This window comes from Scyliorhinus canicula, chromosome 16, assembly GCF_902713615.1.
Source record: "Scyliorhinus canicula chromosome 16, sScyCan1.1, whole genome shotgun sequence".
NCBI lineage: Eukaryota > Metazoa > Chordata > Chondrichthyes > Carcharhiniformes > Scyliorhinidae > Scyliorhinus > Scyliorhinus canicula.
In genome coordinates, this window is record NC_052161.1 from 68,820,516 (window position 1) to 68,845,847 (window position 25,332).

Genomic DNA, 25,332 nt, shown 5'->3' on the forward strand with positions numbered 1-25,332 from the left:
GGTCTAGTTTGAGGGCTATGGTGATGGCAGCATTGCCAATGGCTCCAAGTAGGTAATCAAGGAGCCCGGTGGTGCAGTCCACAGTGAAGATATGGAATCAGTTGAGGAGGCATTTTAGGGTGGAAGGGATGTCGGTGCTAACCCCGCTGTGCGAGAATCATGAGTTTGGGCTGGGGGGGGGATGGATAGTGTATACAGGAGGTGGAGGGAAGTGGGGCTGGTCAAGGTGAGGGATTTGTATTTGGAGGAAGGGTTCGCCAGTCTGGAGGAGCTAAGGGAGAGGGTAGAGCTGCCGAGGGGGAGTAAGTTCATGTTATCGACTTTGTGCGAAAGGTCTGGAAGGGGTTCCCTAGATTGCCGGGATACAACCTGCTGGAGCGACTGCTGCTTTCGAATGTGGAAGGGGAGGGACAAATTGGGGATATATAAAAGTGGCTGGGGGAGCAGGGAGTTGAGCAGGTGGTGAACATCATGGAGAAATGGGAAGTGGAATTGGGAGGAAAATCAATTGGGGATTATGGAGTGAGGCACTGCGTTGGGTAAACGGGACTTCCTCTTCTGCAAGGATGAGTCTGATACAGTTTAAGGTGGTGCACAGGGTGCATATGACTCGGGCAAAAATGAGTGGGTTCTTTCAGGGGGTAGCAGATGTGTGTGAGAGGTGTGGTCGGGGGGCCAGCGAATCACGCGCGCATATTTTGCGGTTACGAAAAATTGGGAAGATTCTGGCTTAGCCAGGACAGTGGAGGAGGAGGTGGACCCTGACCCTTTGGTGGTGATATTTGGGGTTTCAGAGAAGCTCATGGAGGGGAGGAAGGCCAATGTCTTAGCCTTCGCCTCTCTGATTGCATGGCGGCAGATTTTGCCGGAGTGGGGGTCAGCATCGCCACCGGGGATAGAGTCTTGGTTGGGTTACCTGTACGACTTCCTGCGATTAGAGAAGTTAAAGTATGAGTTCAGGGGCTCTTCAGGGGGGGTTGAGGAAAGGTGGGGGATGTTTGTGACTGTGTTTGAAGGGCTGTTCATTGCAGGGGAGAGGGGAAAAAGGGAAAAAAATCTGTACAGACTGTATAGTTGATTGTTGGGATGTTTCCTGGGGTGTTTATTTACTGTCACCTAGTTTGATACATGTTTGCAATAAAATACATTTTTAAAAAAAGAGGTTATCTACAACTCTGCGGCCCTTGTCATAATACACACTGTATCCCATTCATCCAGGACTCTTGTGCTCCCAGTTGAGCAAAATCTTGATTTTTTTTTTTCTAATTCTCACCCTTGTTTACAAATCCTTCCCTGCCTCAACTCTCCCTGTCTTTGTAATCTCCTCTTGCCCCACAACTCTCCAAGGTATCTGCATTTTCTAATTCTGGCCTCTTGCGCATCCTTGAGTTTAATCGGGCCATCAATGGTGGCCATACGTTCAGTTGCCTGAGTCCTAAACCCTGGAATACCCTCCCTCTACCTCTCCATCTCTTAGCAAACTTTGTCCTTTTAAGACGTCCCTGGTTGACCTGGCTTTTTGATCATCTGATCCTTACGTGACTCAGTGACATGTTGTTTCATAGCAGTTCTGTGAAGTACACTGTGATGTTTTACCATCTTAGAAATGCTAAATAATGCAAGTTGCTGTTGTCCATTGGTTTGGAGGTGCTCTGGGATGGCCTGAGGTTATGGAAGGCGTGATATCATTATAAATTCTTCCTTTACTAGTATCATGGAAACTGCCTATGTCAACTGGTCACGCTGCAGTTACACCCTCTCACCTGTGGTGACAAATTGGCAGTTTCCACGAGTTTTTAAGGTAAGAACCTGATAGGTCACGCGTGCAGACAGAGAATTTGAAATCAGATTCCATACATGAAATGAAATTAAACTCGCTCATTGTCACGAGTAGGTTTCAATGAAGTTACTGTGAAAAGCCCCTAGTCGCCACATTCCGGCGCCTGTTCGGATAGGCTGGTACAGGGGGGAGGGCACATGACTGTATTATCAATCTGCCTGGATAGAAATTGATAATAAAATCAACACTGTCCCTCAGAACAGAATGAGAATTAGAAACCTGCATTAAAAAAAACTTAATAAAACAGTTGTGGCTTTACTCTGAACAAAGAACAATACAGCACAGGAACAGGCCCTTCGGCCCTCCAAGCCTGTACTGGTCATGATACCATCCTTGGCCAAAACCCTCAGCACTTCCTAGTGTCGTATACCTCCATACCCATCCTATCCATGTATTTGGAGTTGAATATAGGTCGGGAATATGGGGGGGGGAGAAGTGGTCACTCCTTCACAACTCTCGCCTTGAGAAGCAGCAACATTCATTGAAATCTTTTGAGTTGGAAAACTTTGACACGTGTGTGTGTGTGTGTTTTTCTTTGGTGAAAAAGGTTGAGTTTCACTCCAAGGGGTTAATAACATGCAGTTTGTACATGTTCTGTGTCTGCACCAAAGTCTGAGCGCTCCCAGAGAATGAGCATTATAATAGGTTACAGATTAAATTGCAATGGGACTACTTTGGTGTCGTTGTGCGGATGGATTTGCGGAGCAGAGTTGCTCTGCATTAGGAGTTCAGATGTGGATGTTGGAATCTCAGCCCCAGTCCAGCCCCCGAGCTGGAAGTGGAACTGAGTGAATTGAGCGAAGTGCGTCCCGGACACCCCCCCCCCCCCCCCCCCCCCCAGCAGCCATGGCCGCTCAGTGTGACTCTGTGGGGGGCTACCTGCTGCCGGCTCAGCCGCTGCAAGAGCCTGGAGCCCCGGAGCCCGGCTCCAACAGCGAGAGGAGCACCGATTCTCCGCTCGCCGCCTCCGAGGACGATGGCCAGGCTCTCCCGCACTGCACTGATCCCGACTGGCTAGAGGAGAGATTCCGAGTGGACCGCAAGAAGCTGGAGGCAATGTTACAAGGTGAGAGGCAGCAGAGAGAGGGGGAAAGTTTCCCCAACAGTGTCCAGCTTTAAGAGTGAGTGAAGAAACTGCCGAATAAGTCCAGGGCAGGGACCTGGGCAATTTATGGGAAGCAGATGAAATCAGTCGAGCAGAGAGAAAGAGAGGGGGAAAGTTGCAAAGTACGAATAGCTCATCATCTGTGGTGACTGAATCATTTGAGCATTTCAGGAGCTAACAATTGTCAATTTGCCACGAAAGGTTTAACAACTGATGTTTGGGGGAGTTGTATTCCTACAATATAAACTGTAATAGAATTCATTCTGGAACAACCTGAAGGGTAGCTCTTTCAGCTTGAGGCTCGACTCATTTACTCCTGCTTTTAGAGTGCAGAGCTGACAGTATAACTCGTGGAGTCAGGTCCTGGGTGCATTTCAGTGCAAGGTACATTTCAGCGTAGTCCGGGGCTGGGTAGGGGGCTCCTCAACACTTTACCGATTCCAGCATTTGTAATGCTTTCTATAAATGTTGGTGCAGCAGCCCCCCCCCCCCCCCCCCCCCAGAAAGATAGACCAGTTACTTTCCAATCTGTTAGTGTCGGATCCGGACTGGCTGTAACATCACCGCAGCTCTCACATCCTCAACCCTGAACTTTAGGGGCAAATGCATTACTCGCAAATGTGGGAAGTAGGAATAATACAGTTCGGTCAATTCAAACATAGATTGCTGCCCGTTTCCTTGCATTGAATCCTCCGCAGCCTTCTGCCCAATGCTTCTACTTAAACTTCAAAACTTATTTTGAAAGACGTGGCAGTTTCAAAGAAAATAAAGTAGCAGCAATGGAAGTGCTTCAGTCCCCTCCCCGTGCAGATATAACTTGCAGTGAGAGTCTGGGCTAACTTCTATTGTACATGAGTGTCACAGCTATCACCCTGTGTCTGCTACATGGGTGGGAGTTGATCAGCAGGTTTGTGAAGGTTTGATTTCCAAGTTAGTGACCCACTTGTCTCTTGCCCCGTTTGACTGGTTGGCATTGGTCTCAATTTTTTTAACGTGGGCAATAATCTCTAATTTCTAAGTTTTTTTTCCTGCAAACATCATTATTGAGAAGACCCCTTTGAGGGCCAAGGATTGTGCTCTATATGATTTCCCCCTTACACATCTGAATATGAACTCCCCTGGTAATTGGGGCAGGCGGGGCTGGGGGTCCCCTTGACAAGGGGGAACCACTCAGTTTAAAAACCCTGACTTGCACCCAGATCAGGGAGGGTGGCACTTTTGTTCATTTCAACCCTACCGTGCGTTCCTGTTGTCTCTCCCGTCGGATTCTACGATTATGTCACTTAAAACAAAAACAGCAAACTTTTGCGAATTTGGACTTGGGTTCAATTATTTTTAGCTTAAATATCCTTTGATTTGGACCAGGATGCTTCATAGACCCTGAGACCCATGTCAAATGACACCGCAGAAACATGCCATTCAGCCCCAACAGGTCACACCTGGTGTAAAATAAAACAAAGACAAAATGCTGGAAAGGCTCTGGCAGCATCAGTAAAGAGAAAAACAGAGTTAACGTTTCGCGTCCGTGTGGCTGAGCAGCAAGGTAGCACAGTGGTTAGCACAGTTGCTTCACAGCTCCAGGGTCCTAGGTTCAATTCCGGCATGGGTCACTGTCTGTGCAGAGTCCTCTCCGTGTCTGCGTGGGTTTCCTCTGGATGCTTCGGAGATGTGCAGGTTAGGTGTATTGGCCATGATAAATTGCCCTTAGTGTCCAGAAAGGTTAGGTGGGGTTATGGGGATAGATAGGTTGGCAGCATGAACTTAAGTGGGGTGCTATTTCCAAGAGCCTGTGCAGACTCGATGGGCCGAATGGCCCCCTTCACTGTAAATTCTGATTCTATGACTCATCTTCACAGTGGGTGTTAATGCTTCACAAAAATCACCTCCTATCATACTCCATCTCATCTTTGCTTTCTTCTTGATGTGATTTTCTAGCTACTGCTAACTGCTTAAAAGGTGGCACAGTGGTTAGCACCGCTGCCTCACAATGCCAGCAACCGGGGTTCCACTTCGTCTTTGGGTGACTGTGAGGAGTTTGAACGTTCTCCCGTGGCCATGTGGGTTTCCTCCCAGTGCTCCGGTTTCCTTCCATAACCCAAAGATGTGCAAGTTATGATCTAGGCACGCAGTTATGGGGATAGGGTGGAGGAGTGGGCCTAGGTAGAGTGCTCTTTTGGAGAATCGGTGCAGACTCAGGAAGCCGAATGACCTCCTTCTGCACGGTAGGGATTCTATGGTTTCCATGGTTACTTAAAATGCATCTCTGACATTCTCCTTGACTGCTCGTTTTGGTGGCAAATTCCACATTTTCACAACTGAGGAAAGAAGTATCTCCTGAATTTGCCATTGGGATTTATTGATAGCTTCCTTCTAAAGTAATGATGGCAGTGATCATTTATTCATATGCATAGGGTGTGTAGACAGACTAAGCAGCCCCAGGAAATGATTGAGCTGAATTTGGTGAACCCCCCTCGACCAGCTGATGAGCTGAACTTCTGGTTGTTCGATGTGTTTACTTGCGAAACATTGCTGTAATTTTCTTTACCCTGAGATGCCTCCCATTCCCATGTAGTGGGGTAAAAAAAAATTATCAGACGTCTTCAAGCAGAATTAGATTTGTGTAATTAGATATATGATTGTACATCACTTGATAGGTTAGGTGTACAAGCAGGGATTAATTTTTTTTATGATGGGTGGCTGACGAATAACAAAGACTGGCGTTACTCTACTCCTGATTAGTTCTTTTTGTACTGAAAAAAAATTTAATAAAGCAACATAGGTACTGCACCAACGTGGAAAATCGAATGAAATGATGAGTTTACCAATAATTCAATTTAAGCAACTTTGCCATCTCTCCTGTTTAATTCTATGTAAAATATTATTAAATTGATTTTAGGTGATTATGGACAGTACCAGGAAATAAAGCTAATGCGTGGGTGTTGTTAGAGGGTTTCTCTTGAATTGTTGTTGTGATTCTCTGCTGTACTTAGATACAATTCCCTCTCTGGTGTTTAAATGAAAGTCTTCATTTCATTATGTAGGGTGTTACAGTAATACAGGATAACTTGGTCTCCGTTCTCCCATTGCCAAGGACGGGGATTGTAAGCTTGTCTTATAGAGAAAAGTGGTTTGTAAGGCTGATGTGTGAATGTCCACATCAGGGCGAATGATTCCAACTGCATCATTGTGATCCTAACTAACCCACAGTAAACCATACAGAGGTTACTGTGGGCACTAAAAACACTTTGACTCGACTATTAATGGGCTGAACTCCAAAGTAAACTAGTCAGCATCTAAAATACTACTGTTTTCCTCGGTGCAGACTGTTTTGAATGGTCAGTTTAAGTGGTTCGCTTGATGGTCGGTTTATTTGTTGGGCAGTGCCAGGACTGGAACACGTGCGACTGCCAACTGGTGGTGGCAGGTTTGCGCAGGAAAAAAACGCAAGGGGTAGTGTGGGCGAGGGCCGGTGAATCGTGTTCACATGTTTTGGGATTGCAAGAATTTGGAGAGTTTCTGGGAGGCGGTGTTTGGGACCTTTATCGAGGATAGTGGGAGCCGAGGTGAAGTCGGACCCGTGGTGACGATCTTTGGGATGCCGGACATGCTGGAGCTGCTGGAGGGGAAGGGGGCTGATGTGGTGGCCTTCGCCTCTCTGATTGCCCAGCGATGGATTCTTTTGAACTGGAGGTCGGCTCTGCCACCGAGGGTTGCGTCCTGGCTGTGGGACCTGTACGAGTTTCTCCGGTTGCAGGTTTGTTGGAATGTGGTGTTGTTACTTTAAAATACTAAGGTAAGGGGAGCCAACAGCCAAGTTACCTTGGCTGGAGAGATTGTTTCTGGATTGATAGGAAAGGTGGGGATGGCATGGGAGGGAAGGATGAGATGATGGAATTGGTTAACTGTGGCAAAACCAAGATTCACAAAGGTTTGCATGAATAGATTTTAGAAAAGCTGGTGAATTCATAGAATACATCTGTATTGATTCTATGAATGAAGATAATGATAGTCTTCTACCCTCGAGCAGTGGTTCTTAACCTTTTATATGTCAGGGTACACCTCTATGCTATAAGAAATTATGAGGCGCACCTCCTATTTTCTCTACCTCCTTGCCTTAGTGGGAAGTTTGTTTTTAACTTCTCCCTGTCCCCTCTCCTTTTTTTTCACCTCTGTCTGTCATTCTCGCTTCTCCCAGAGTTTTTTGCGCTCTTTTTGTGCAGGAGTAGTGGGACCTTTGTCTTCAGCTCCAAGTCCCGTTGGCCATGCACATGGGCCTGACCAACATCAAAACCTAAACCACGCACATGCGGCTCTTTCCCAGCCAGCGCATACGCAGGAGGCTCAAGATTTGTCTGGCCTTGGAGATGCCAATCCCGTAACTGAAGACTAAGGTTAGATTTACTTTAATTACACAAATTTTGCATCTTTTGTTTGTGCAGTGGCACACTGGTTGGGGACCATTGCTCCAAAGTATTGACAGAGTGGGGTCTGTCTCTCGGGTGTGGTGTGTTTTTATTTGGTGGGGGAGCAGGAGTATGTGCTTTGCTTGGATGCAAGGTGGGGAAGGGCGAATGTGATTTTGAGGGGACACTGGGGGTGCGGTGATGCTTTGGAGTGGTGTGGGGAATGTTTGGGGGACTGCCGTGTGGGGAGGTTTTGTGCGGTGCAGTTGTAGGGGAGTGCTGTTTTTGAGGAATGCAAATATGAATGCAAATACTAATTCATAGATTGTGGAGAGGTTGCAGTGTTCTTTTACAGAAATATGGCAGCTCTTATTACACTAGGTGGCAGTTCAATGTATGAATTCATATATTGAGCTCTATATTTGACACGTTAGAGAGACGTACATACCCCTATGGGTACTTAGAGAGAGAGACAGGAGAGGGATAGCATTTGTATCAAAAGTAACTATTTGGGACTTGGGAATTGTGAACAGGCTTCGCATGAGTGGAAAGGCTGAGATTAAAATTTTGGTTACACCGAAGTTTGGTGGGGGTGGCTTTGGTGACAATACGGAAGTAAGATTTGTTCATATTGTGATTCACTGGATATGGTTGTGTGGAATTTGTTTCAAGTTGTTTTTCTTTGCTGGGGGTGGGTTAATGATTGATGCTGCACACCACATATGTTCTAAAACCTCTCTACATGCTGCAGCTAATTAATCATTTAATATATTGATCTGGACTTTTCAACACTTTGAAGTTTAATCCATGGAAATACTTTTGATAGTTGCAATTTGAGGGCCGTTGCAATAGACTAGTCTGTGCTTTAACCATCATCAGATGATAGATGATGCGTCTAAAATGGAAAGCCAGATGGTTTTTAATAATATAATAATGCTCACCATACGAGGATTGTGTTCCAGAAAACATTTGTAAGTGAGATTATAGGAACGGATATGATTTTTGGAAAAAATTGGTCTGGAGACAAATCTGTTCCATAGAATAATTTGAAGGAGTGGAATTTTTCAGCTGGAATCCACTCTATGGGGATGTGGATTGTTGGTAACAGAGCTTTGTTCAAAGTGTCTCCTTCATGACAGCGACTTCCTGACTGGAACCCTTAAAACGTCGGAGACCACGAGATAATGATGTTAGCAGCATCGGATTCAGAAATCACTTGTTGCACCTAACCTTTTCCGAAGATGTTGTTGAGGTTTGTGACTGCAGAAGGAAAGGAAATTTGAATTCCTTTTCAAGGTTTCTGAAAACAAGAGATTTTTTTCTGGACTGTGTCGGTGAAAACACATGAAAGTTGTGTCGAGTGCCTGTACTACCCATTGTGTCCAGCCCAATACTGAATGACATCTACTCTCGGCCCTCAATGTATTTCTACCTTGTTTGAAAACACATAGTTTTGATGTTAAACAAAGCGGTGCTTTTCTGCAACTGAAATTTTAATGCAGGAGTCAATGGAAAGATGAAAAACACTAAGCATCTTTTGTTTAAATAACCTCTTCAAACCTATTATCTACAAACGTACGGTGTGGAATGTACCTGCTCTGAAACAAATGATTTTTCCCCAGCCATTTCAAGTTTCAGATGTAGAATCTCACCTTCTGTCTACCCAGGAGCAGAGGACAATGTGTACTCTGGTCAGTTTGATGTCAATTGTCGAGGTAGTGTGACCCAAGTTCTCTCATTGTGTTGCACCGCATAGCATTAACTAACCTCATTTCACTTGTCATTTCACTTTCCTGGGGCGGAGAAACTACGACATCTTCTTCGCAGCCTCCAACACATCATCAGCGAGGATGGACATCTTGCCAAGGTCATCCCCACACCCCCACTACTGGCCTTCAAACAACCGCGCAACCTCAAACAAACCATTGTTTGCAGCAAATTACCCAGCCTTCAGAACAGCAACCACAACACCACAAAACCCTGCCAGGGTAATCTCTGCAAGACATGCCAGATCATCGACATGGACACCACCATTACACGTGGAAACACCACCCACCAGGTACGCGGCGCATACTCGTGCGACTCGACCAATGTAGTCTACCTCATACGCTGCAGGAAAGGATGTCCCGAAGCGTGGTACATTGGCGAGACCATGCAGACACTGCGACAACGAATAAACGGGCATCGTGCGACTATCAACAGGCAGGACTGTTCCCTTCCAGTTGGGGAACACTTCAGCAGTCAAGGACATTCAGCCTCTGATCTCCGGGTCAGCATTCTACATGAAGAAGGAGCCGTGCTCCGAAAGCTCGTGTTTGAAACAAACCTGTTGGACTTTAACCTGGTGTTGTAAGACTTCTTACTGTGCTCACCCCAGTCCAACGCCGGCATCTCCACATCATCATTTCACTTGAACATTGCTTGCATTTTACAACATTATTCAAGAGATAAGTGACATAATTTTGTTTCCAATCTATAACCACGGAACTAACTTTCAGTGTGGCCACCAGTATTGTGCTTCAGAAGTTGCTGCTTACAATGGCAGACATGATGTGGAGATGCTGGCGTTGGACTGGGGTGAGCACAGTAAGAAGTCTTACAACACCAGGTTAAAGTCCAACATGTTTGTTTCAAACACTAGCTTTCGGAGCACTGCTCCTTCCTTCACCTGAGGAAGGAGCAGTGCTCCGAAAGCTAGTGTTTAAAACAAACATGTTGGACTTAAACCTGGTGTTGTAAGACTTCTTACTGTACAATGGCAGAGTGAAGAATATGTCACTTCTGGCGGTTACAGGAAAGACTAATAGGAGGTACTAGCTGAATACATTACTTTGTAATCTAATCTGTTTTATCTACCTATTGATCCAGCTGTATCTTTACTCCTATTTAAATTAATGTTTTAGCCATATCTGGTTTACTATCTCTCCTACCTATAATCTTTTGGTTTATATCGTATTATATCTATCTGCCTTTTGTTTCTTTCGCTTTATCCTCGTCGCTGTCTTCTGTATTGCTCTTTTTCTCTTTATCCGTCTCTCTATCTATCTCTCTTTAATTCACTTTTTCTCTTCCGCGCTCTATTAATCCGAGTTTTGTTAATTAGTCACAAACATTATTGCAGTAGGAAAGTTGATTATCCGAGTGCTGGATCAGTCACCGAGCTGGAGATTAATGAGCCTCTTTGTCAACAGTGATTTCATCCAACTTCTGAAGTAACATTTTTCTTAAACAACCGATGAGTAGGAGCGGCTTCCTCGAGGCCGGTTTTTTTTTGTGTTTGCAGAAGGTAATGTTAAGAAGGTTGGTGGTATTACCGTGCTTCATCTGTAGAGAGCATACTGACACCAGCTTGTTCCTCAGGCACTTCTCTGTTCCATGTAAGGCCAGCACATAACAAGATCTTTTTTCATCCAGAATACGTGTCAGATGGAACCCACCAGCTGCAGTTGTTTTCTGTGTTTCTCCTTCCACTTCTCTGTCAGACGTTGATTGATAGTTTGACGCTGTGGCAGACGGAATAAGCAACTTTCTTTTCCAAACCTTTCTGCTGCTGTTGAAGGGATGCAGAGGTTACCCATGTAGAGTGTTCTCGTGTGCTTGTTGGATTGTCAGGGCCTTTGCAGCAAAGGTTATATTGTGACCTCATGACCCATAAAGCTGCCTTACGAACGATGCTGGCTTCACCAATGCCGTGCGAAATTTCTGCAAAACTCCCTTCAAAATTAGAACCACAAACATTCCCTTGAATGCAGCCATCTCTACATCAGTGCCATTGCTTCCTTCCATATTCAGCAACTTGAAGTGGGCTGGCAGCTTTTCTAAGTCACTTGGCAATTTTCACCCAAAATTTCAGGCAGTAAGATCCTCTGGATAAAAACTACCTTCCCTCATCTCCCCTACCAATCATTTTATATCTAGTCGCTCTCCTCGCTGCTGAAGTAAATAAGCCCTTTCCAACCACTCTATCCAAGGCCCTCACAATTTTGTACATCTCAATCAAACATCCTCTCCACCTCCTCTGTTCCAAGGAGAATCAGCCTATCCTATTTTTCCCTCATTGCTCCAATTTCCAGTCCCTAGCAACACTCTCGTAAACCTGAGATAAAAAACAGAAAATGCTGCATAAACTCAGCACGTCTCACAGCATCTGGGGAGAGAGGAACAGTCTGTATGACTGTCCTTCAGAATTGAAGATGGGTAGAAATGTAATATTTAGTTGGAGACGGGGGTGGAGGAGGTAGGGCAGAATAACAGGTCAGGGATATGTTGGAGCTAAGGAGAGATTGACAAAATGTCACTTGGAAATCTGTTCTGTGCCCTCACTAATGTAATGACCTCCTTTCTGTCAGGAGGTGACCATAGCTCCACACACTACTTAAGTTGTGACCTAACTAATCTTGGAAGAAAGGAGGATTGGTTGGTGCCAAGGGAGTCAATGGGAGTTGGCAAAGATTTTGGTGATTAAACGCGCAGGCTGATGGGCAAGCTGGAGTTCTGGAGGTTTCCCTGGAGAGGATATTGAAGAAATCTAGTCCCAGAATGAAAGAAGGCACAGTGGAGGTTTTGGTGGCAGAGAAGGGGAGATTGAAGGGGCGGGGGGGGGGGGGGGGGGGGGGGTGATGTTTTTAGAATGTAATTGCAAAAGGTTGCACATCATTCTAAGGAATGACAAGTCTGTCTGGGAATGCATTTCCAGTGTGAAGCACTTAGTTTCCTTAGGTCTGCCTTCCCTCAAAGTTGCACTCCAATGTTGTTAGGTCAAGGTGTTGAGTTTCTTCACCCTGGTGACAGCCAATGAGGGGCAAACTTTGGAGAAGAACCATCGAAGCACACCTTGTACCATGGGCATGTACAGTCTCAGACTGTAAAGATGAGGATTTACCTCGTGAAGAGTGAATTTAACTTTTTGTGAAATTGTTGTTTGAGGCAAGGGGTCGCACTTTAGCAAATGTAATTTCTCTTTTGCACCATTTTTGTCTATAATGCAAACTATTGAATTTTTTCTTTCTTGTTGGGACTTTCAACGCTTAAAACCAGATTGAATTAAAGAATGATTCAGCCTGCCTGATGTACATTCCCAGAGTGCCTATTGGTGCAATTTGGTAGGGTTGCGCTGTGGGTATGTTAAACGTAATCAATAATCGTAGATGTGGAAATGGATCACAGTTCAGCCAAAGTGTGTGAAATATTTAATTGTTCTCGGTATCAGACCAAACCTATCACTTCAAAAACAAACCATTCGGGGGTATCACAGATATGTTTTCACACAACTCTGCCACGTTTGGAATCTCCTTCATGTGCTTCAAAAAGTACAAAAGTATATTTTGGCGGACCTATCCCAATTCGCATGTCCTTCTTGAAGTGCAATAGATAGAAGAACAAAAGTTTTATTAAGTTTCAGCTCCAGAACCATTAACTGTTTTCTCTATTCGTGGCATGTAGATATTTTACAATCAATGTGCTGTCTTGTCTTTGCTGCTGTTCATGTACTTAATGTTTATTAAATCTTTGGTGAATTAGAGTTTGGTTTGACTGTTTCTTCAGTCACTTTCCAACATCAAGAAGGTCACGTGGGGGCAAGTGACATGTGAAGTAAATAGAACAGAGTGATTGAAGGTTTCCGATTCACCCCTGGGATTGCTATAGTTGCCAAGAGATTGATTGGGTGGAGTCACATTCCCATTTATAGGCGTGAGGGGGCCACTTATGGGATTAATTTGACCAATAAACATGAAGCTATCTGGGGATCGAGGTCCTAAAACTTTAAAAAATATTAGGGGTCCTGCTGTGTGCAAAATAGCTACCACATTTACCTGCACAAAACAATGTATGCTAAGCACTGATCCTTGTGGCACAACACTAGTTACAGTTCGCCAAATTGAAAATTACCCATTTATCCCTACTCTTGTTTCCTGTAAGCCATTAGTTAATTAAAATGCTACTGAGAGAGAAAGAAACTTGTGCTTCTTGTAGTGACCCATCATGGCTCCAAACATCTTCGGGTGTTTCATTTTCCACGGCCGAGTTACAGAGCGCAGCATTCTTCATTTTACACCCATATTTTCTGCAGACTGTAACTCCAACAGGATGCTTGCTGAACTCGGGAGTTTTGCCTTACTTTTATCACAAAGTACTCATTTCTACAACTTCATCTGATTGGGTTTTAGTTCCCGTTACTTTAATACGACACTAGTTTTATTCTCATTGTCTAGATGCAGCTATGGCCCAATTGGTTATACTACCATCTCCGGCTTCATAAGGTTTTGGGTTGAAATTTCACTCCAGAGACTTGAGCACGAGATCTAGTCTGACGCCCCCAAAACAGGATTTAGTGAATTTGGAAAGCACCTATTAATGTGAGAGATTGCATGTTTTTGGATAAGGTGTCAAACGGAGGCTCCATCTGCCCCCTATGGTGGACATTAACAATCTCATGGCGTCGGGATTCTATGATTTTGAAGAAGAGCAGAGGCATCTCCCTGTGACCTGGCCAACTGGGCGGCACGGTAGCACAGTGGATAGCACTGTTGTTTCACAGCGCCAGGGTCCCAGGTTCGATTCCTAACTTGGGCCACTGTCTGTATGTTCTCACCCTGTCTGCGTGGGTTTCCTCTGGGTGCTCCGATTTCCTCCCACAAGTCCCAAAAGACGTGCTTGTTTGGTGAATTGGACATCCTGAATTCTCTCTGTGTACCCGAACAGGCGCTGGAGTGTGGCGACCTGGGGGGATTTTCACAGTAACTTCATTGCAGTGTTAATGTAAGCCTACTTGTGACACTAATAAAAACACATTATCTGGTCATTAGCACACTGCTGTTCCTGTGACCTGACTGTGCAAATTGGCTGCTGGTAGTTGGCCTTTTTAAGGCGGTGGGCTTTGCAGTCCATGTGACTGAGCCAATCATGTGGGAGAGTGTGAACCCCGACCTATGGAGAGAACGCGTGGGGCCCTTGGAGCATGCCCTTCCCTCATTTGTCTTTCTCTCTTCTCAACAACTGCATCTTAAAACATGCTTTTTGCCACCATGCCTATTGCTCCTGTCACTGTGGACTTGTGACTGTCTCTTCTTTTTTGATTCTGTGGTGTACTGTTTGCACAATAATGTCTCGATCAAGTTATGTCTATTTGTTTCTCTTCCTGTGCATCAAAACACATTTTGAAACGCAACTGCCTGTGTCTGCGTGGGTTTCCTCCAGGTGTACAACGATGTGCAGATGTACTGGTTTGGCAGCACAGTAGCACAAGTGGCTAGCACTGTGGCTTCATAGCGCCAGGGTCCCAGGTTTGATTCCCCGCTGGGTCACTGTATATGCAGAGCCTGCACGTTCTCCCCGTGTCTGCGTGGGTTTCCTCCGGGTGATCCAGTTTCCTCCTGCAGTCCAAAGATGTGCAGGATAGGTGGATTGGTCATGCTAAATTGCCCTTAGTGACCAAAAATGGTTAGGAGGGGTTATTGATTACGCATAACCATGTACACATATACAGGGTATGGTCCATGTAGGAGTTAACTCCATGCTGGCTTCTACGCAGGTCTCTGTCCACAACTCTCTCTAGTTTCAGATCATGCGTCCCTTTGGGCAATACTGTACTCGGTCTCACAATAGCCAGCACGGGTAGCACAGTAGCACAAGTGGATAGCACTGTGACTTCACAGTGCCATGGTCCAGGTTCGATTCCCCACTGGGTCACTGTCTGTGCGGAGTCTGCACATTCTCCCCGTGTCTTCGTGGGTTTCCCCTGGTTTCCTCCCACAGTCCAAAGGCATGCAGGTTAGGGGATTGGCCATGCTAAATTGCCCTTAGCATCGAAAAAGGTGAGGAGGGGTTATTGGGTTATGGGGATAGGGTGGCAATGAGGGCTTAAGTGGGTTGGTCCAGACTCGATGGGCCGAATGGCCTCCTTCTGCACTGTACGTTGCATGTTATGTGAATTGACCATGCTAAATTGCCCTTTAATGTCCAAATGGCTAATGGCTAGGTTTTGCAGCTATTGGTGTTGGGAGTGGGCTTGGGCGGTGTGCTTTTGTAGAGAGTCAGTGCATACTTGGAGGGCCGAATGACCTCCTTTTGCATTGTTGGCATTCTATGAAATCTATGAAACAGAACTGATCAGGTCAGCAGTGTAATATTGTGATGCGTACAGGCTGTGGAAAGACATTAATGGTGAGAACTCACAGTTGTTGCTCAGAAATGCATGTCTTTGCGTGAGCATTACCTCAAACTTATACAATGCTGCTTTTAACTGCACTTCTTAGTCATTAGATCAGAATTAATTTTCATTTGGTTTCATTTATTTCCAGATAACACATGTTAAGCAGAGTCCAAATGTAAATTTTGAACATAAAGTACGGTTTCATTGCTTGAAGATTACCTTCCAAATGACATGTTGTGGTTTAACTGGCGAGTTAAAATATTGGGTCATCTGTCTATTCATCTCCAGTCCTTTCTTTACCAGTCTGCCAAAATCCATTGATGATGAAGACTGCAGGCATTCACAGAAGTTGAATTGACGCATGCTGATTTGTAATCTCAATGGGTTAAAGATGTTTGGTTAGATTTTTGGGAGTTTGCCAAATATATTCTTGCGCTCCACTGATGAATTGTTGTGAAGTTCACATGTTCAATGCTTTTTAGTAAAATAGGGGCCAAATAACCCCAAGGTTAAATTGAAGAGAAGGAAAAGCCTATTATTGGCTTACCAGTGCAGTCATTTATTCAACATTGGAAAATCTGAAGCCATTGTCTTTGGTTACTCGTCACAGATGCTGTTCCCTAACCACCAATTCCTAACACTGGCCGTTGACAGCCAGAACCAGGCTGATCGGGCTGATTGTCTTATTTCATCCCAAGCTGAGATTCCAGTCCCATTTTCTCTCCATCAGTGCCTGCCCACTTTCACCTCCAGAGCCTTGCCTTTCCAGCCCTACATCAGCCCACATGTGCCTGAGGCCCTTGTCATACCTCCATTGGATAGCACTGTGGCTTCACAGTGCCAGGGTCCCAGGTTCGATTCCCCGCTGGGTCACTGTCGTGCGGAGTCTGCACGTTCTCCTCGTGTCTGCATGGGTTTCCTCCGGGTGCTCCGGTTTCCTCCCTCAGTCCAAAGACGTGCAGGTTAGGTGGATTGGCCATGCTAAATTTCCCTTAGTGACTAAAAATGGTTAGGAGGGGTTATTGGGTTATGGGGATAGAGTGGAAGTGAGAGCTTAAGTCGGTCGGTGCATTCTCAATGGGCCGAATGGCCTTCTGCAATGTTGTTTATTCTCTGCAGATACTATTATCCCAATGCTCTTGGGGAATTTTCACAGTAACTTCATTGCCGTGTTAATGTCAGCCAACTTGTGACATTAATAAAGATTATTATTATTCATCTGGCTGGGTACCCAACTGCTATTCTTCATCAACTTAACCCCATTCTAAACACTCCTCACTGAACATCACTTTTACCAACTGCTGTTTTATAAGGCACATGTAACAGCCAACTTGCATAGCACACTGTCCGAAAATGAGTCAAATACCTCGCTGGTCTGTTTTGCTAGTCTTTGTTGAAGGGTGGACGTTTAGCCATGACACAGGGAGAAAAGGCACCTCCAACATTGTAGCAGCCCTTCAGTATGAGCCCTGGAGTGTTAGCTTCTTTATGCCCTCAGGAGGATCTCGAACTCTCTGACTCACAGGTGAGAGTGCTACCACTGAAACAAGCTGAAATCCGTGGACACAATACAGAGTAGCTAGGGATGCTAACTCAAACAATATCTTCGACATTGTAAAGAAGAAATACATAGGAGGCAGAACATGAGGCTGCTTTCCATGAGAATATAAAACACTGTCCAAAGTGACGTAGGTGCATCAATACGTTGCTGTAGAGCGATATGCAATATGGGGGATGTTGGTCAGGTTGCATTTATTGATTTATTGCCCATTCTCGGGTTTGTTTCACGCTGACATTTGTGCTGACAATTTTTTCTGTTCATGGGATGTTGGTGTCGCTGGCTCGGACATCACTAATTGCTCTTGAGAAGGTCGTGGTGAGCTGCCTTCTTGAACTGTTGCAGTCCATCTGGTGTAGGCACACCCACTTATGCTGTTTTATTTGGGGGGGGAGGGGGGGGAAGTTCCAGGATTTTAACTCGGTGACAGTGAAGGAATGGCAATATTTCCAAGTCAGGATGGCTAGTGGCTTGGAGGGCACCATCAAGGTGTGTCCATGGATCTGCAGCCCTTGCCCTTCTGCCAGATGGTCGAGGTCGAAGCAGCCTTGGTGCGTTCCTGCTGTGCACCTTGTAGATGGTGCACACACTGCAGCCGTGTGAGTCAGTGTTGGAGGGAGTGAATGTTTGTGGGTGGATGCCAATCAAGCGGGCCGCTTTGGCTTGGATGGTGTCAAGCTTCTTAAGTGTTTTTGGAGCTACACCTATCTTGACATTCCTTGTGCTGATGAGGCGTTGTTTTCACAACTGACAGGCTTGCGAAGAAGTCCCTTCAGCCACTGCTGAATCTGCCACATAGTGCAGGCCAGAGTTACATCTGCTGGACTCAGGATAGGCCTATATATGTGAGCCTTCACAACGATGGGGGAGTTGAAGTCCGATTCTACACTGGTCTTGGGCTGTTGGCTATCTCCCAACAACTGAATATGGTCGATACCTACCAAAACTGTGAGACGTGTGGGGTATTGATTTAGGAGTTCGCAAGATCCTTATTCTGTTAGTAAAAGTGAGTGGCTTAAACAAGGACAGAAGGTACAGATAAAATGCTAAATAATGATGAAGGAATCTGAAACAAAAAGCCAGAAACATGTGAAAGTTCCGTACACATCTGTTGAATGAACAGTCTCTTCAGCGCCATGAATTGTCCTGAAGGGGTGGAGCCTGAAACGTTGGTGAGCCTGTGCATTCCACGGGTGCTGACTGGTCTGCTGGCTGGGCTCAGCTTTGTCTATTTTCTGCATTGGGATATAGTGCGTTTGAAGTTGTTCTGCTTTATATCCCAAGGTGTTTGCTAATTGTCAGCCAGTTAAATTTTAATTGCCATTTCCAAAAAATACCTGTCAATGCCTTTATTTGAGTAATTAAGGAATGAAAGAGTGTGTTCACTTTTCCAGCTGCTGCTTATTTAAATGTTGGCACGTTTGGTGTGTTAACTACAATTAGACTGTAGTAGGATTAGCACAAAGCTCTGTGGGGATGTCCTGGAGTAAATAATGATTATTGTATTCTTGAGAGACTAGACTTGTGAGTCATTGGTGTATGTGATCTGGAAAAAAACATGACATTTGGTGCACTTTGGAGGAAGTACTAAAGTGAAGTCATCATAGCCCCACAAGACCATAGGCTGCTTTCCCCTTTGAGGGGGAGAGCTGACTCGTGGTGGTTTAACCTGAGGGTCCCCACACCTCGAGCGAGGGGCAAGGTTGAGAAGGCTGGGCCTTAATGAATAACCTCAGCCGGTATTGGAATTGAACCCTGCATCACAAATCAGCAGTCCGGCCGACGGTGCTAAACTGGCCCCCTGACAGAGGAAGTACACTGTCGTATTATAAGCAGTGATGTTGAGTGATTAAGCAAATACCTTTTTTATGCATATTAGACTTCAAAAATAAGAACAGTGCTATTGGAATTTTTGTGATGATAGTGTGATTTTATTTTCGCTGGAGCAGAGGAATTTGAGAGGTAATTTAAAAATATTTTTTTTATTAATCAAATTATCCTGAAGAGATTTGACAGAATTGGGGGAAACTGTTTCATGTGGTTTGACCATCACAGAAAAGAGGGCCACTTTTTAAAAATAAATTCAGAGTACCCAATTCATTTTTTCCAATTAAGGGGTAACTTAATTGCGTGACCAATCCACCTACCCTGCACATCCTTTGGGATAATACTGGGAGAATGTGAAAACTCCACATAGACAGTGACGCGGGGCCGGGATCGAACCTGGGTCCTCGGTGCCATGAGGCAGTAGTGCTAACCACTGCACCACCGTGCAGCCCCAGGGCCACTGGTTTTAATATCGAGACAAACCGAATGAGGATGGAGGCCAGGAGATGCATAAAAGTTATTTTCACAGGTTGACAGAGCAAGGAATGCTTCACTGCAAGGAATTGCTGAGGCAGGAGCCATTTATCTTCTAAAGGAAGAGAGAGTAAACTGAGGAAGAGAAAGGATTGTGGGATTGATTTTTGTGGTGCGCTGAACAGCCTATTAATTCCCCCAGTGATTTATTTACTGGAAAGCTGGCACAGAACAAATGGGTTGAATGGCCTCGTTCTGTGCTGTAAACGTCCGGCGTGAATCAGTAACTCGAGATTGACAGGCATATCGTAAAAAATTGATTTTTATATCTTTCTGTAAATTGCCATCGCAGAATGCGTTTTTGGGATTCCATCCTTATCTTTTTAGTTATACATTTAGAAATTGGGCAAATATTAATGGGATTGTACAGCTGGGAGGGCAGGGGGATGAAAAATCAACACTTGGTATGTCATGTGAGTGACATTTGGCAAGGTATGTTTGTGTGTTTCTTTGTCCATTTTCTGTGAAGGAGATTCTTGTTGTCCCGTAGCTGGCTTCTCGTTTCCTCCCTGTTTTGCCTGTCGATTGAAATTTTAATGATTTTATTTGCCGAAGAAATTTGGCATTATTCTTCAGCTGCTGCTTGGGGCGGGCAGGGGTAGGGGGGTGAGTTGGGTGGTGCAGGGAGAAGAAAAGATTATCTATAAGGAAAAAAATTGGAGGAACAGGGAAAGGCCACGTTGCTCACTCGAGGCCCTGTCTCAAAAACAGCAGGACCTTGCATTTATTAAAATCCCTACAGTGCAGGAGGAGACCATTTGGCCCATTGAGTCTGCACCAACCCTCCGACAGAGCACCTCACCAGGCCCACTCCCGCACCCTATCTCTGTAATCCCACCTAACCTTTTGGGGCAATTCAGCATGGCCAATCCACCTAACCTGCACATCTTTGGACTGCGGGAGGAATCTGGAGCAGTCGGAGGAAACTCACGCAGACACGGGGAGAACGTGCAAACTCAAAACAGACAATCACCCAAGGTCGGAATCAAACCCGTGTTCCTGCTGCTGTGAGGCTGCAGTGCTAACCACTGTGCCACCATATTGCTCCTAAACAATCCAAGGTGATGCACAGGAACATTATGAAAATGAGCCACATGAGGAGATATTGGGCCAGATGACCAAAAGCTTGGTCGATGAGGGAGGTTTTGAGGAGCATCTTGAACAAGGAAAGGGAGGTGGAGAGGAGGGAAAGATCTCTGGTGAGAATTCCAGAGCTTGAAGCCTTGGCAACTGAAGGCATGGCCATCAATAGAAGAACAATTAAAATCAGGAATGGACAAGAGACCAGAATCGGTGTGGTTCAGTTATGTTGGAGGGAAATCGGGATTCCTTTCGGCCAGTCAATATTTTACATGAACAGAATCCATGTTGTGAGCTAATAAAAGCAAAATGCTGCAGATGTTGGAAATCTGAAATAAAAACAGAAAATGCTGGATAAACACGGGTCTGGCAGCATCTGTGGAGGGAGAAACAGAGTTCATGTTTCGAATCTATGCATCTCTTCGTCATGTTGTCTGTGCCTAGATGATAGAAAATCACCATTTTAGGTTAAATGAATGATAAATAAAGAATAAATTACACTTTAGCTCACTGTGTGTCCCACTCCTCCTCCCTTTCATTGTGACAGCAGCTCCATTCTTTTGGAGTTCCCCCCCCCCCCCTATAATCTTGAATATGGGTGGTGCAGTGGTTAGCACCGCTGCCTCACATTGCCAGGGATCCGGGTTCATTTCTGGCCTTGTGTGACTGTGCAGAGTTTGCACATTCTCTCCTTGTCTGTGTGGATTTCCTCCGGGTGCTCTGGCTTTTTCCAGCAATCCAAAGATTTGCAAATTAGGTGAATCGGCCATGTTAAATTGCACCTTTCGGTCCAAAAGGTTAGGTGGGGTTATGGGGTAGGGGAGGGTAGTGGGCCTAGGTAGGTTGCTCCTTCGGAGGGTCGGTGCAGACTCAATGGGCCGAATGGCCTCCTTCTGCACTGTAGCGATTCAATGATTCTATAAATAAGCCTTCGAGCACCCCTGTTTTCTTTTCATTATGGGCCTGTGAAGTAGGGATAATCATCTTTATTAAAAACGCTGTAGAAATGAAAGTTAGTGCACAATATGGGATTTAGCTATATGAATATTGCTCTTCCTGTAATTTATAAACCAATGGAGAAGGTTTAAATGTATAATTCTTCCTGAATGAAGCACAGATTAATATAGCTCCATTATTTTTAGTTCAGTCTTCACCTTTTGAATCTTTAACTCTGGCCAAGAACAAAGTAATCATGGGAGGGAAGGAGTGTTTGGCTTGATATCAGCTGCGAAACATGGCTCCGAGGATCTGACCTTCGCTTTGGGGCAGTCAGTGGGGAACATTGAAGGGGAAGTGGCAAAGGTAAGTTGGCAGAGAAAGATTGAGATCAACTGACCGATGGGACGGGCAGCTGTGTCGATGTTGCTTGGGAATTGAAGTCAGGTTGGAGTGGAGAGAGGCATGAGAGGGATGGTTGGGAGGGGGGGGGGGGGGGGTAGTTATGCTGGGAGGGAGAGCAATGTAATACAAGGAAAGTTGCCATGGTTATCTGAAAGACTGGAAGTACACTTTGATTAACAGGAGGGGACTTCCACCTGACCCGTCAAAGTGGTCGTCATAGAGAAGTGAAGCAATGTGTGCTCTTTACAGTTGTGTTTGGTGTCTAAGGCGTTGTGTCCTCGAGAACTACTGGAGCAGAGCTCCCCTATGGTGATTGCTTTACATTAAAGTTTTGATTTGAGCTATTAATCAAATGGAACTGGATGAATGTCTGATGCCATAACCTGTCATTGATGATATAAACTGCTTGCAACAAATCCTACATAGATTATAACCCAGCAACTGAAAAATAGTAATAATAATGGTCGGTCTTTTGATATTCTCCGCATTAGCGGCGAAGGTCTGTAGAACAATCAAGCTGCTGTAGCACCACACACAGAGTTGCTAATTTCCTGGAGCTGTAGATTCTTCTATTGCTGCCCGTGTTATTTATTTGTGTGCGAAGAACTCCACAGCTTGTAAATGAGTCTGTTGGCCTGGTTTGTAAAGCCAGGGGGGTACTGCCAAGTCAAAGCCACCTCTTTTCACCATTTATACCTCTGCAAACAATTCATTCGTAAAAGTCCTGCTGCTCAGTGAAGTGTGACCTTGATGTAGATGCAAATGGAAGAGCAGACTCCAAAGCGACAGGAAGGGGAAGGTTACTTGCATATTTATGAGGCAGTGGGAACAGGTGGAAGAGAATGTGTGCAGGAACCTCTCTTTAAACCAGGAGGGTTGAAGTGGAACTTTTCACAAAGGGTTGAAAATGGGGCCAGGTCCACAGGAACGCAATGTACATAACTTCAAAGAAAAATCTCAAACCCTGATCTTGGGTCACGGGAACAGAGGACAGAGCAGAAGCAGGCCATTCAGCCTCTGGGGTCCGCTGCCCCATTCAATGAGATCATGTTTGTTCTTCTACCTCAGTGCCATTTTCCTACATTATCCACATGTCCCTTAATATCACTTTTAATATCTAGAAACCTTTCGATCTCTGTCGTGAACGCGCACAGTGACTGAGCTTCTGCAGCCCTCTGGGCTGGGGAATTCCAAAGGTTCATCACCCTCTGAGTGAAGAAATTCTTCCTCCTCTTGGTCCTTAAATGGCCTGCCTGGAATTACAGGCCTGCTGGATTGATCTCTTAAATAGGAAGAACACTGAAGTCATCTAAAAGGGAAGAAATTCATGTGCAGTTCACCAGAATATAAAGTGCAACACAAGAGCTGTGGGGGCATAGTGGTAATAATTCCAGAGGACCGGGCTGATATTCTGGGGGCAAGGGTTCAAATGCCACCACTGCAGCTAGTGGAATTTAAATTAAATGAATGAAACATGGAATATAAAGCTAGTCTCGGTAATGGTGACCATGAGAACTATCATCAGTTGTCACACCACAGAAGGGGGGAGGGGAGATTCCCACACTGGGGGGGGTCGATGGAGCGGCGGGAGTGGCCGGGGTCAGCAGGAGTCGGCTGACTCACGGGAGTGCAATGGGGGGAGCAATGCAGCTAGGGGGAAACCTAGCTTGGGGGGGGGGGGGGGGGGGTGGGGGGGGAGAAAAGAGTGGGGGGGGGGGGGGGAACCGGGTTGCTGCTGGAATGGCCAGGGGGGAGCTGGAGTCTATAAAGGAGGTCCGGGCGGGGGTCTGCCGCTGGGGGGAACAGGAGTTACTTGTTCAATGCAGCTTTTGCAGGAAGGCCGCACCTTTGAAATTCGCCTCTGCCCCAATCGTCACTCTTCCTTTGCAACATGGGAATATATTCATGATCCCTTGCTGGAATGTTCAAACAGTGCCTGACTAGCGGGGGGTGCGGACACGTGGCTGGCCTCAAAGGGTTATGGTTAGTCGGTGGGGCGGGCAGCCACCTGATCTGGTTGATAACCTGCAACGTAAGAGGCCTGAACGGGCCGGTCAAATGGGCCCGTGTGTTCGTGCACCTGAAGGGGCTGAAGGCAGATGTGGTCATGCTCCAGGAAACGCATCTGCGGGCGGTAGATCAGGTAAGGCTGGGAAAGGGGTGGGTAGGGCAGGTGTTCCATTCAGGGCTGGATGCAAAAAATCGGGGGGTGGCGATCTTGGTGGGGAAGCGGGTGTCGTTTGAGGCGCTGAGCATCGTGGCAGACAACAGAGGTAGGTATGTGATGGTGAATGGTAAGCTGCAGGGGGTGCGGGTGGTCTTGGTAAATGTATGGGACGATGCGGGGTTCATGGGGCACGTGTTGGGCCGGATCCCGGACTTGGAGACAGGGGGCTTGATAATGGGGGGGGACTTCAACACGGTGCTGAATCCGGCATTGGATTGCTCTAGGTCTAGGACGAGCAGGAGGCCGGCAGCGGCCAAGGTGCTGTGGGAATTTATGGACCAGATGGGAGGAGTGGATCCGTGGAGGTTTGCGAGGCCAGGGTCCAGGGAATTCTCATTCTTCTCCCATGTTCTCGGATTGACTTTTTTGTAATGAGTAGATCGCTGATTCCGAGGGTGGAGGACACGGAGTATTCGGCGATAGCCATCTCTGACCATGCCTCGCATTGGGTGGATCTCGAGCTGGGGGTGGAGAGGGACCAGCGCCCGCTGTGGCGCTTGGAGGTGGGTTTGTTGGCGGACGAGGAGGTGAGCGGCCGGGTCCGGGGGTGTATAGAGAGATACCTGGAGGCCAATGATAACAGAGAGGTGCAGGTAGGGGTGGTCTGGGAGCGCTGAAAGCAGTGGTCAGGGGAGAGCTGATCTCCATCAGGGCCCACAAAGAGGGGAAAGAGAGGAGAGAGAGGGAGAGGCTAATGGGGGAGATGGTAATGGTGGATAGGAGGTACTCTGAGGCCCCTGAGGAGGGATTACTTAAGGAGCGGCGCGGCCTTCAGGCCGAGTTTGACCTGTTGACCATCAGGAAGGCGGAGGTGCAGTGGAGGAAGGCGCAAGGGGCGGTGTACGTGTATGGAGAGAAGGCTAGCCGGATGCTGGTACACCAGCTTCAGAAGCGGGTGGCAGCGAGGGAGATCGGGAGGGGGGGGGGGGGGGGGGGGGGAGGGAGGGAGGGGGGAGCATGGTGCAAAGTCGGGGGTATTAATGGGGTCTTCAGGGACTTCCATGAGGGACTGTATCGGTCTGAGCCCCCATCGGAGGAGGGGGGGATGGGTCGCTTTCTGGACCGGCTGAGGTTCCCGAGGGTAGAGGAGGGGCAGGTGGCGGGGCTGGGGGGCGCCGGTTGGGTTGGAGGAACTGGTCAAAGGACTAGGGACTGCCGCTCTCCGTGGCGGGTAGGGTGCAGTCGGTTAAAATGACGGTGCTCCCGAGATTTTTGTTTTTGTTTCAGTGCCTCCCCATCCTGATCCCTAAGGCCTTCTTTAAGTG

General features: G+C 46.4%; 1 protein-coding gene across 3 annotated transcripts in view; it reads left to right on the forward strand.

Moving 5' to 3' along the window:
- Positions 1-2,676: 2,676 nt before the first annotated feature.
- bicc1b (BicC family RNA binding protein 1b) overlaps positions 2,677-25,332 on the forward strand; it is a 331,511-nt gene continuing 308,855 nt past the window's right edge. For 2 of the 3 annotated variants that reach the window (XM_038822312.1, XM_038822314.1), the window contains exon 1: positions 2,687-2,906. In XM_038822312.1, coding sequence (XP_038678240.1) covers positions 2,687-2,906 — 220 coding nt within the window. Of the gene's footprint in view, positions 2,907-25,332 lie in introns of all 3 variants that reach the window. The other variant, XM_038822313.1, reaches the window with a different exon arrangement.